The 13,905-nt window shown below is 38.6% G+C and overlaps 1 protein-coding gene across 1 annotated transcript in view; it reads right to left on the reverse strand.

Annotated features, from left to right (window-relative positions):
* Nucleotides 1–12,811: 12,811 nt before the first annotated feature.
* Nucleotides 12,812–13,905, reverse strand: part of dpr8 (defective proboscis extension response 8) — a 541,693-nt gene continuing 540,599 nt past the window's right edge. Inside the window, exon 6 of the mRNA XM_083119818.1 lies at nucleotides 12,812–13,382. Coding sequence (XP_082975944.1) covers nucleotides 13,279–13,382 — 104 coding nt within the window. The 3' untranslated portion in view covers nucleotides 12,812–13,278. The remainder of the gene's footprint in view (nucleotides 13,383–13,905) is intronic.

The following is a 13,905-nucleotide window of genomic DNA, read 5'->3' on the forward strand; positions in this document are numbered from 1 at the left end:
GATAAGACCAGAAGAGAAGAGCCAAAAAAGAGAGGGAGTGTATAAGTAGACATTCAAGTTTTGTGCTTCGTAACAAATGCTTGAGAACAACTAGCCCGTTTCTTCTAATACAATCATCGTTGGTCTGTTGCTGTTCAATAGCGTGGACATTTCTCTTCATACCAGTTCTTGCAGAAAGATTGGTCCAGTCAATAGGGACTTCGGTTCCATTCCCGAAAATCCTCAGGTAGGATTTTCTTTTCTGGGTATCCATGCCAAACTGCATTCATTCAGCGTCAATGGCTGTCAGAGCGTGGTGTTGATGACTCGAGCTTCACCATTGCCGAAGTTGAGCGTGTGTGAAGCTCTACCTTGCGTCCTTTATGTGTCTTCATGTCACGGTGCAATGGGTCAGTCGGGGTGTTGAGGATACATTAGGGTCGCCAGAGCATCAAGAACGATAGAGTATGGATGTCCCTGAGAACCAAATACACGATCTTTTTGAATCATGCCTGTTTCGCCTAGTACCTAAGAACTTGTTTTATTGGCCCAAGTGATAACCCGCGCCAGAACGGAAGTACCGTTTCACCCGTTACCGTTTCGCCCAGAGGGAAATGTCAAAGTAAAAATTCCCAATCGTGAAGAGCCAATGTTTTAAGTTCACTTTTATGAACAGTTTAAAGTGGAATCCGAACCATTGTGCTTATGATAAGTGGTTGTTTCTACGGGTTTTTTTCTTGCAATTTAATTTTTCTTTTTCCAGGAAAGAATTGGCTAAAGCTAAATCAACCAATGAGGAATATGCGAGAACGCCTAATTTCAATGCCGTTAAACACAGCCTTTATAGTGTGCGTGGAAAACATCGACTTGCAGTACCTAAAACAGTAGAAGATTTGCCTAACCTAACCTCACTGGCTAATACTATTAAACAATGCGACAAGGCTCCCCTTTGGAAGCCACACCTGATTATTTGGCTTTTTACTTTCACATTTCACTTCACATTCGAACCATCTTTTAAAAATTCCCTCGTGGAGAAACGCTAACTGGCGAAACGGTACTTCGGTTCTGGCGCGTGTTATCACTTGGGCCAATAAAATAAGTTTTTCGGTACTGGGCGATAGGGGAATGGGCGAAACGGGAAGACACGCGATTTCTTATATCGAAGTAGGTGTATTAACCAAGGACGGGGGGGTTAACCTTATCGCACGCATCTCAAACACCTTTCTTGGTCAAGCCTCGCCGCTCGCCTTCTGACGTAAGGGAGGATTGCTTTTGTTGTTAGGATAGAAATGTTAGGTTTAGGGCTCTTTGCATAAATACACTGCAATCTTTATGACGAGTGTATAAATACTAAGAGCTTTAAACTTAAGAACAAAAGCATTTCACTCTTGCGTCACGAATCGAAGGGCGGGGCTTGACCAAAAAGGTGTTTGAGAGTTGTGCGATAAGTGAAACCCCCGTTGAAACCCGTCAGACATACGGAAACTCGACAAGAGCGGATAATATTTTTAAACTTTCTATTACGACAGTAAAACCTTACATTGGCTGAGAGTTACAGGAACAGTCTGGCGGTCTGTTACTATGACAGCATCCACTTCGGAGAAGATACCAGTTCAAGATTGAGATCTCCGGGCACGGGTTTTGAAACACAAACCGCCCTGATCGTCTTTCTGCTGTAAACAACACTGGGGGGAGGCGCGGTTGATATAAAACGCCTGGATCGTGACTTGCAAGGGACTCCAGGAAGATGCGATCTCGGTTTGTTAAGGGAAACATATCACGTCCTCCCGCTGAGATGAAGTCCTCCACTGCCATAAACCTCCCCTGGTTTTTACAGTCTCCACGTGTCCCTGGACCCAAGAAGAATTCTCTCACACGCCGGCCTACTTGGCTTTCCAACAGACTTCGTTAGGAGAATTTGTATGCGTGGATATAATAATAAGACAAAATAGAGATGGTTGTTTAATAGGGTTGTGGTTGATTGACGATCAACTCAGACTTCAGGTTCGAATCTCTTCATCAATTGAATCCAATCATTTATGATAGGCTCTGCATGACTTGACATTATCGCCCTCTTCACAATAGAACATCACACGGAGGCATATGGGAGGAGCTTGGTAGGGCCCCTCACGTTCAAGGTATCAGCCATTTATGCAGGTGATGTGATCAGCACCACACTCAGGCCGACTTTATACCTCAGGGTTGCCCCAGGTAATGCTGGATAAACCCCAAAGCAGGAACTTTGCTTGTTAAATTATCACCTGAAATTACCTACCCCGGGGATTGAACCCGGATCTCCCACTTGATAGACCAGAGACCCTACTAGGTGGATAACCGCGGTTCTGGCAAGAGTGTTATGAAAAAAAAGTAATTGAATTAAAAAGCTTAGTTACGGCATATTTATGTACATTCGGCCATTGGAGAATATCTTTATCTTTTTTCGACGATATTCAGATATCAAGGCATCAAGAGATTTTCATCAAGCCTTCACTTAAGAATTCGATATCCAAACCTGTTATCTGGATATCTGCTATTAGATATCCAATGCGGGATATCTAATGGATATACAACACTGGACATCCAATGGAAAACCAGAAATGGATGTCCAAAACTGGATATCTAATGGATATCTAGTGGATATTAATCCATGGATCTGTTGTGGAAATTGATATCTTTGAGATTCTGCTGTAGGGTGTGAATTACTGTGTTCTTTTGCAATGATTGATTGATTTGGTGTTTTAAGGCTACTTTATGCACAGTAAGGCTAATCGGGACTGGACCTGCAGTTTAAAATTGGATCTGAACCACTATGTGCCTCCACAGGGAATCGAACCTGGGACCCCTTGATTACAAGGCGACCAAGCTACCTGCGCCATCGGAAAAGCAGTCTTTTGCAATGCACGTGCATTTTGACTATTCCAAGCTTTGATACCTGAAAATATAAACACGCGGTGCACATGGTTGATCTTTTTTTAAAGTTATGCTTTGTGTAGAGATGAATGCAAATCCCACTGGTCCAGTCGGTTTGGCGACAGACTACCACGCGGGAGACCCGGAGTTAATTGATCTAGCCGACAATATCCCTGCATGGAGCAGAGCTCGCCCAGCCTCTAGCAACCTTGGGCCTCTGAAAAAGGCGTCCGGTTCGTGGTGTTGATTGCACCATATCCACTATGGCCGTGGTCGGGAATGTGTGGAGCCTTACCTTCGCACCTCTTACATGCCTTCACGGTACGGTTTCCAATGTCAGCAAGTGGATAACTTTATAATGATTAGTGGTGAATATTTAAATATATTTTTCGGACAATGCACTGCTCGCTGGGTTGGTGGAGGTACCGGGTAACCACAATGAAAGCCGCCCTCCTCGCTGTCATCCCGAGCCCATTCGAAGCAACGGATTGCGGTGAAACCTGGTATAGAGTCTATGGAGACCAAGGAGAAGTCAATGATGGCAAAAAAGTATTAGTAGTTCAAATTTTCACCACCAGATTGAACTCTGGTGCACAGTGAACAACATACGGGAAAACCTTCGCGTAAAGATTGATGACATTGTCTTACCCTTCCCATTCACGTTCACAGGGCGCATATTGAACACTACAGTTCCGACATATACTACGTTTACTGGTTCTTACTTCAGCGCCACATTTCAGCCTGGTGATGAATAATTGAACTATTCTTCCCCGTGGATCCATAGCTTCTATACCAGGTTTCAGCACAATCTGTTGCTTGGAACGGACTCCAGAGGGCTCTGAGTGTGGCAACTTTAATTGTATCCACCCGGTATCATCATTGAGGTGGATATGTAACATACCAGACGTACTCATTTTCCGGACATGTTCTTCATTTTAATCTTACATCCTGCGTCCAAGATGAATTCGAAGAAAAAATCATAAAAGTCTTACATTTAGATTCTCACGTTACTTGCAGTAAGATATATGTTGGGTATTTCCTGAGAAAATGTATTTCGTTATCGCCTGGCAACACTGATTAAATGCGTAAGATAGTTTAGTAATTCTCTGAATGTTAGTGATAAGTAGACCTCGGATTTTAGGTTTTCAACCTATTTTTTCCTTGACAGGTATATAAGAAATAATAAGTTATGTCAGCGTTTCGTTAAAAAAATGCAACGACTGATGAAGTTTTATAAGGCCTAAAAACCCTATTTTGCTTGTTATACCCTAATTTAGGCTTATGCGCCTAAATAAAGCTCTTTTTTAGGTTTTTATATATTTTTATAGGTTTTACAGAATTTTTATGTCACACAGAGGCATTCGCTATGTTTGGTTACGAAATAATTCAATGACGAACGTGTTTGAAACGTACTCTCTGTCGATTTCCCTTCCTCCAAGTCCATGGTGATTTTTCAAAGCTCTAAACAAAGCAAAATATTTCGTGCCCCTGTTACCTGTACAATCCAAAGTGATCTGATCTGTGTGGTCATGCTCACTTTGTGACATTCACGCCTTCCAAACTAACATTTCAGCATTGAAGTTTGCATCACTCACTGTGTTTTCGTCAAAAGATTATTTTCAGCATATAAGATGATCCTCACAGACAAAATTGTGGAGTTTGACGTTGGATAACATGAAAAAGATTGTTGCCTAACTATACGGCGAAGAAGGATTTTAATAGCAAATTTCCAATGGTAAGAGTTCTGCCATCGCCGTAGGGTTAGGCAACACACATAACGTTATGCAGTATAGTGCGTATTTCAGGATATAGGTGTCCCATTTTCATTGCCGGTGAAATGCCTAATCAGCATTTTTCAGGAATTTTGAACTGTTTTAAGTTTTTTTGTACCTACTTAAGGATTTTTCGAGGCTAATTTTAAATTTTTAGGACCTATTTTAGGGTTTTTAGTGCCTATTATAGGAACCTAAAAGCACACTTTTTAGAACCTAAAAATCCGAGGTCTAGTGATAAGGTTTCTTTATTCACCAATACCTATTCTAGCACAGCATTTCGAGGTAGCACATTTTCTCTAGTTTTCAGGCGAGCAATTCTCAGCTGCAAAGAAGTTAAACACTTACCATTGCGCAAATACCGAACGAGTATTTTAATTAATTTTAGCACACTCTACAAATGAAATCGAGATAAATCATTTTCTCATAAATTCTCTAAGAGGTTTGTATTGGTTCAGTTTCATTTAAGATGTGTTAACTGTTCAGATTTATATAATTATATTCTGACCACCGACGTCCGTGGCAGACGAATTATCACAGGGCGCTACGACGACAGAGGTCCCGGATTTGAATCAAGAATTAATCTTAAAATAATTATTTTTGAAATTAAAATGTACCAATTTCACATTATCTGCTAGTATTTGCTAGTAATTTATGTACCGGGTGGCCAGAATTAAAATTACCCAACTTTGAGCCTTCTGTAGCCTGTTTGAGACATTGTAGAACTCTGAAATTTGGTGAATCCCCTATGCAGACTATGGGGAAGAGGATGACGATAAAAAATAGTTCAATTATACGCAACCAGCTTGAAATGTGGCGCTGTACTTCCATGATGGGTTGTACAAATAATCACGTTAAGTGATTTAGCTGAGTTATTAATTAGAAATACATTTGTTAGTGGCTGGAAGTTGCGAAAAATTAATCTCTTGTTTATTGCAAGATTGCAAGGTAAAGGCAAATCCATAACCAATTGGGGCAGTTTACGTCATTATTACAACCCATCATGGAAGTAGAGCGCCACATTTCAACCTGGAGGCGGAAAATTGAACTTTTATATCGCCATCCTCTTCCCCATGGTCTGCATAGTGGATTCATCCAATTTCGGAGTTCTGCAATGCCTCAAACAGGCTACAGAGGGCTCTGAGTTGGGTAACTTTAATTTTGGTCACCCGGTATATTATTTACTACATTTAGTCTCTTCCTACTTCAGGAATTACTTGCAATGCAACGATTTATCTTCTTGAACTGTTATTTCAATGTTTCATTTCTTCATAAATATTCATTTTATCAGAAGCAACTTTATTCGGAAAGAAAATCCGTTATTAAACATGTTGGACTTTGTTCTTTAGGATACGTCATATAACTTCCTACCGATGACATCACAAATTTGCTAGATAGGCTCCTAATTGCCGAAACTGTATTTAAGAAGTATTATCCACCAGGAGCATGTGACGTAATAGCACGTCACAACTTCAAGAATGCCAATTTATCTACCATTCAAAAGTTCATACGCTTTTCTCCTGTAACTTGCATAACTCCTGATGACCACTAGAATTCAGTTTTCAAATTCGTTATCTTGCTGGAAGTATATACACCCGGCTGTAGTTTCGTTAACATGCATTTATGATCACATCTTTAATTTCAAGGTACTAATCAGAAAACATGAAAAATATTTTTTTTTGATGATTGAGTCCTCTCGTTCGTCCGTTTTGTCTCTACTCTGAAACTATTATTGCTCCATACATGTGGCGAATTTTAAAACCTGAGAAATACTAAAAATTGACACAAGTCCAAATTAGGATTTATACTATAAATAAAGAATAACTTCTAAAGAGTGAAAGGAATTACATTATTTTCATCTTCATGCTTTTATTGCAAATACTTGTACAACTGTCGACACATATCACGTAAGAAGTCAAATATTTTTTTTCGTATTCTTTCTTTTTATTATTATCTTGAAGTTAAATTTTTATCCCACTTCCATTTATATTAAAATCAAGCGTTTCTTTCACAGAGCAAGTTCTCTGTACGAAATCGAAAATAAAACACTTTTTTGTCTTTCACACGAACCATTACAACACACACATGCTCTCTAGCACTTGCACGATCACATTATTTGTTCTCAATCTTTCATCTTTCATTAGTGTTTTCTTCACGTATTATGAATATATGTATGGATAAGTCTATTTTCATCCAAGCTAAATCTTCTTTCACTGTGTTCAGTACACGAAGCACCATTTTTCAATACCCAAGTTATTCTCAATTGTGGTACAAGTGAGAAATTTGTAGTTACTTTGATATTCTTCATTTGTTCTCGTAAGAGTTCATTGGAAATTTTATTTTTAACAATACATTTAGTTTGTCAAATGAAGTAATTGGTCATGTTACATTGTCCCATTTGGATACAGTGATTTCATTCGATTTATTTTATCATAAAATATGGGTTAGTTAGTTATATCGTACACAAGACAGCGTCAACAACTTACTACCTCTGTAGTTTACATCAGAATTGTTCAATCAACTTAGCATATCGGACATTTTTTGTAGTGCATTCTCTTTTTCTTACTAACCGATACAAAATTAATCATTATAGACAATATAACACAAGTAATATTTGAATATTTGAGGACTAAAACTTGTAAAGGTTGTAAATGCCAGAAGCGAAAGTGTTGGGAAATCAGCACATCAGCCCGTAAGAACGTACACACTAGTGCCTTTTTTCACGCCCTTTGAACTACTTAGAGGGCTACCAGTCACTTTTCACGTTTACCACATTATGAAGCATGGCACATTTCACAGTTTAACGTGGAAAACGGTGTTTGAATTCTTGTGGCACTTAAAACGTTTACGAATTTAAGTCTTCATTTCAATGTATGACAGAATTACACAATAGTGGTACTTATTATAATTAAAAGAGTTAAAATCCAACAATGAGTTGTTCTCTGAATGATTTACGTCAATTAAGTTTTCAACCTGTTAGTGTTTTATTTTAATTTTTGATATGCCTTCAGTTACAAAACTCGAATAATATATGGTATATGATTTGAATTGCGCAAAGCACTGCAATGCAAGAGTTTCACTATCTGTACAATTAACATTTGTTCCTTTGTTATAATTCATAACACTATAAGAATGTGTAATACTTAGGTATTGTTGTAAACTGACCCAAGCGGAACTGATATAAATAGTAGGACAATAACACAGGATTCAATAAATAGCCAGAGGGACAGCATAAATATGGAAATCGCTGAGCGTCCTCAGAAGTTCATTAAAAACGCCAATTTTTCCAATAGATGGAAGCACATTTCACGTGAGTGCCTAGCATTTTGATTACCAAGAACCTGTTTACTGGTAAGGTAACCAGCTCCAAATGATGATTTATCCACACAGCTCGAAAATGTTCGCTACAATTTGCAAAAAGCCCATATCTGGTCCTTTTGGCATTATATTCATATTTGCACATCGTTAATACAATGGATAATTCTGGATAAACTTTGACTATAAGGATTCTTGATCTTGGCCAATCCAAACACAAGGAAAGCATGTGGCGTGTTTGCTCTGTGGTTCCATCTAGTAGAGAAAATTATCTGTTCTGAGGTTGCGCAGCTATTAGTGTATGAAGTTTATATCTCAATTTAATTATGATATTCGCAAAACTTTCTTCTTGTTAACCGTTATAACACAGGTAAATACATTGTAACAATACCTTATAATTCTGGTCTCTGAAATTATAATACTGAGTATTATAACTCATATATTTGTACATATCTTTGTGTGGTGAAAGTGAATATGCAACCGTTAATACTCTTTGTAACTAGGCTAAACTAGTCTTGCCGAATGCTTGAAAGATAAATTCATTAAAAATATATAATTTTAACGAATGGCTACACCGAAATGTAGTTTTTAGTAGCGAAAACCTGAATTTAATCATTTGTAATTAATTCAATACGGAATTTGACTGCCAAACGAGAGACCTGGATTTGATTCCCGACATGGTAAACTGTGCATTTTCCCCCACATGTGGCTCTGGGCTCACCCAGTTCTAGTCAATGCGTTCCTGATCAAATCACCTCTACTATGGCCAAGATTGACACTGCGTGGCGCTTTACCTCCTCACAGGCGATAGCCTTAACTAGTTAAAACATTTTTCAATTAACATAAAAGCCTATTATTTGTCTCGGATTTTGTATTGTATTTTTTATATGTTGGACAGTAGAATACAATAATCTATAATGACCAAGGTTTGGTTATCTTAGACACGTTGCATACTTCACTCTGGCATTTTAAAATAAAATAGCTATAAATTTTGAAGTATTTTATCGATATTTAGAAAATAATGAATGATTGGAACTAGCATTGACTCAGGTCTTTGGTAGGTCTAGGTTTCACTATTCAAAACTATCGTAGCGCCACGATATCTGTGGACCGGAAAATATAGAACTATATGCTTTAAGTGATATGAATATGCGACTCTAGGGCCACAGGTGCAGTCATGGACACTTCTGGGTTGTAATGATCGTATTTACCTTCAATGGGATTATTACAATCCAGAAGTGGCTGGCTGGCGGATTTTTCTTGGCTTCTTGATAGTGGAGTAATGTTAACCCTTTCGTTGGCGTTGTTATTATCGTGTTATTTTTAACCAGAAGTGAATGAATGAATAAATGAATTAATTTTCTGAGTCTCTCGTTGTGAAGTGTCGTTTCCATGACTTCCATGTGATTTGTTGGTTTGGAAGTGGAGTGTTGCGGTGATTGTATCCTTGGTTACCCCTGCGACTGTCGCTCGAAGTTCGGTTGGTGAGGAACCGGTGTTTTGGCCCTTAGAAGGGCCGACTTGAGTTTTGGTCTATAACTGTACAATAATAACAATGGATGAGTAATTTTACCTATAGGCATTCAGTGAAACTAGTTTCAATCACATTTAAGTTTTAACGGTCATAAACATGTTAAGTTCTATTGTTAACTTCCGGGTTCGTACACATTCAATGAAACTCTTGCAAGCAATCACTCGTACTTTTCAAGTCTTTAGTTCGAATTCTTATGAGAGGCAGAGTAGCGCCATCTAGGGGTTGCTTCAAAAGCTGCGTTCGCATTGATGGAAAGCGTTCCTTTCGAAGTGACCCTTCAGTCACGCTTTTAATGGAAGTTTCCGCTAATTGGAAACATTGATTTTTTAGTCTTTCTTCGGCTTCTTCCCATTCTTCCTTTGTCTTTACTCTTCTCCTTTACTCAGAAGAGAGGGGAAGAAAGGGAGCTCAAAAAACTTCTTTAAGACCCGAAAGAGTTTTCCAACTTCGCTCAGAATCCGAATAGAATAAAAGTTTTATTTCGCGACTGATTTTTTGTCTCTCTTCCCCACTCTGTTCTGCCTTCACAAAAGTGTTTTCATTTTTCGGTAGGAAATAGGTACTCCAGTGTCCTTGCTTTAATACGACTGGTTCAAATATCATTATGCTGGTACTGTCATTTGCGCACGCTTTGTTGTTAAGCAATAAGGTAAATCCAAAATTATATTAGCAAAGGTTAAATTTCGTCTGAACTGAGTAACATACTTAAATCTGACATAGAACTCAAAGAACTGTTAATCAAGTACACTCACGGACACTTCTAGGTTGCAACGATCCAATTTAGAGTCAATTTTATTATTACAACCCAATTGTGTCCGTGACTGTACAACAATTTGCAGCTTTCAAAAGTCGCGAAACCTGATAAAAGTACGAAATTGATGTGACAGGCTGTCTTCACTAGCATCGTTACTATATTGTTTCCAGTCCACTTGATGCTCAGATAGGTTAATCGGGACAGGAGTTTCAGTTTAAAGTGATATTCGGACCATTATGACATGTGCCTCCACCGGGAATAGAACTACAGGCCCGTTTATTACAGGGCGACAGTGTTACCCCTGAATCATCGCAGAGGCCTGCACCAGCGACATGTATTACAATCAGGTGGCCACGGGTTCGTTTCTCGCTTCCGGAGGAACATTTTAGCCCATTGGATCCTACTTTCAAGTGCAGTTCGAGTGGCAATTATATTACATGTGCATAAGTAGACTTTGCACTTTTTGTCGCTGTTACCGTGTTGAAAGTAAAAGTACCATTAAAAAGACAGTCCATTTGATTATCTGCGTTCATAGCAAATTCTTACTCTTGGAAACAATAACTTTGTTGCAGCTGGCAACATTGCCGGATACTTGAGGGGTCTTTTATCCATTGTTTCCAGGTGCATCCAACATAATTTTATAGAATTTGGCGACTTTTGAATCACAACAGTAGTTAAACTTAATGTGTATATTTTTCAAATTTAAATATGGACGGACACTACTAATAAAGATATCTCTCCCACAGATCCGAATGCACAATTTTTTACATACGTAAGCCAAGTTTGAAACATTTTACATGCGTTGTTTGTATGCTTCAGATGTTACTCAAAATTTTACTGGATTTATTTAAGATTTACAAACAGTACATGTTTTCCCAAAGATACTGAACATTTGTAAATGTTTGACAAACATGTTTGTCGGTATATAGTCCAACCTGCACCTTGGCCTTGAGATATATATGGTTCCAGACATCGTTGGAACAGTTTAGATTGAAGAGCTGATGACTCCACAGATATTATTTTGTTCTCTCTCTGTGAACCATCTTCTGTAAGGTATTGCGGTTCTTGTTTACAAATCATACACTGGAAGATAGAGGGGGGGGGGGGTGGAATAATGCCATGAAACAAAACCGGAAATGTTGAATGGAGATAGGAATTACAACAGTTGTTACCAAATTAGTAAAGAATGCTTGAATACGTTTAGGGAATGGCGGGTTTCACAATGAAGTTAACACAATATGAACCCATCAGAATTTGCAATCATTGTGAAAACTCTTCTGAGCTCAATAATCAGTGACGGGGCCCTGCACCTATTTCCGCTATTACTCTGTTCAGAATGGTTGGAGTAAAGGGCCACCAACCTTGCTCTAGGCATGACACTCAATTTACCCTTTACCTGTGAAGAGTTAGGGTTGAACTTTTGGATAGTATTTTTACACGCCATACGTTCACAATTTCATTGTACCAGAAACATCAACAAGTTGATCATCCTCCCAAGCTAGTTTACAAAATTGATGAAGTCTTTCTGTTCATTTGAAATGTAACAGATCCCGCAAATTAGAAATGACACCTAATGAATGCACTATCATCCAGCAGGAAAAGTTTATTTCCATCGGCTTAACTTTCGGTAGTAAAACACAACGATATGAAACAATTAATGTTCTTAATTAATATACTATGTTCAGCTGCAGATACTTGTATATTTTCTTGTAAAAACCGACCAATATTATTGATGTCAAAAGCACTGGTCAGGAATTATAAAAGAGGTTAATGTGCAGATGTAACTGATCGTATATACGCCTGCCATCTTCTGTGTGTTTTTATAATTAGCTTGCAACGATACCGAGTTGAATGAAAAAGAACGATAAAATACACACTGTTAAGTCACGTAACTAACTTTGCACGCTTACAGCACGAGCACACCACGTTCTCTGCATACTGAGGCCGTGACTATTGAGATACTTTTCCGGGCTTTTTTTACTACACGCAGGAAGTTCTAGGGTGAGTTCAGTTTACCTGAAAGTCGATTTCAGGAGAGAAATAGTGACAGTGGTTTGAAACCAAAAACGAATTATGCGAAGCACTTGACGGGGTTGGGATAGCGATTCAATTACCGAAGTGATGAAGTCATTTTTTCAGTAGCATATAATCTTGGTTGGCAACACCGACAGTCCACAATTTTGTTCGCATATAGAGAAGACATGTGCTCAAGTACTGACCACACAGTCTATTGAAAAATAGTAGTTTTTTGTAAAACATTAAAATGCTGACCAGGGCAAAATTTATTGTATAAGAAATATTTAATACGTAAAAACGTAACGTTTCCACTTTCTAACAGGATCTTCGTCTAAAGAAGACCCTGTTATAGGGTGGAAACGTTACGATTATAGTGTATATTTTTTATACAATAAATTTTGCTTTGGTCAGCATTTTAATGTTTTATTAACATAGAACAAGGCTCAACAGTGTTAGTTTTTTAGGAATAATCACATAGAAAACCGGGTGAAATATACAAGTTTCATGCTTGAGTTGAGCGAGTTTTTTTTCTTCATAATTCTTTCATTGTCGTTTTCATAGGCTATATTTCTTGATTTTGACATGATCTGTTTGTTTACTGGGAAAGACGACAAAAAGACGATGCCTTTATACGAGAATCGAACACAGATCCTGTTTTTCGACCGTTTTACTATACGTGTACGCTATGAACCAGACACATCCTTTTAGATTTACTGGTACTGGTAGTTATACACAATGCCGTAGTAATGGCCGTCTATATATTGACCGCATTCATCAACCATTGTCGAAGCAAATTCCTAACTCCATCCAACAATGAGTCTGTGGCATAAGGAGACGCAACAACCGCCTCAAGGAATGATATGTAGGAAGAACCTAGTCGCACTGTTGTAGTGTTGAGTACCTTGTGCCCGTCCCCTCGTGCCTAACAATGGATCGCTTCGAATAGTTCGTGCATTGTTGCATCATCTGACTGGCTCTCCACCAACCAGCAGCGTATGCTATATGACCGTCCACAAGAGTAGAACACAAACCGACAAGGCACTGAGAAGGGGGCAGGGTAACCGCGCCCCTTGTCCTTGGTGCATCGCTGCAGGATGTTCACCTGGAACAAAAGAAAGGAAAAATATTATGCAATTTATTGTTGCGTCCAAGGGCGTACCGAGAGGAGGGCTCCAGCTCCCAATATTCATGGACGAAAAATAAAATTCTGAAAAAGAGAGGTTATTTCTGATTTATAGGAATACCAAAACAAATCACAATACCTTAAAATAAGAAAGGTCATCAACATTGAATTAAGTGACAGTGGAGGTGAGAGAAGAGAATAAGCATGCAGATTACTGTGTTTGGAAAAAGAAGAAAAGCTTATCTATGAACATAGCAACATTGTCGTGAAGGCATATGGGAGATTTGTTTTAGTTTTTCTCCACTTTATGCACAGAAAGCTTAATCGAGACTGGACCTACAGTTTAAAGTGGGATCGGAACCACTATGCGGCTACACTGGGTTTCCAACCTGAGATACCTTGTTTACAAGGGAATGACATTACCACTACACCACTGGGAAGGTCTCATTTGGAGGATGTTAAGGTAGGGCCCAAAAGAGTCTGTGGAAGTGATGTGATCAGC

This window comes from Lepisma saccharinum, chromosome 3, assembly GCF_977018435.1.
Source record: "Lepisma saccharinum chromosome 3, izLepSacc3.1, whole genome shotgun sequence".
NCBI lineage: Eukaryota > Metazoa > Arthropoda > Insecta > Zygentoma > Lepismatidae > Lepisma > Lepisma saccharinum.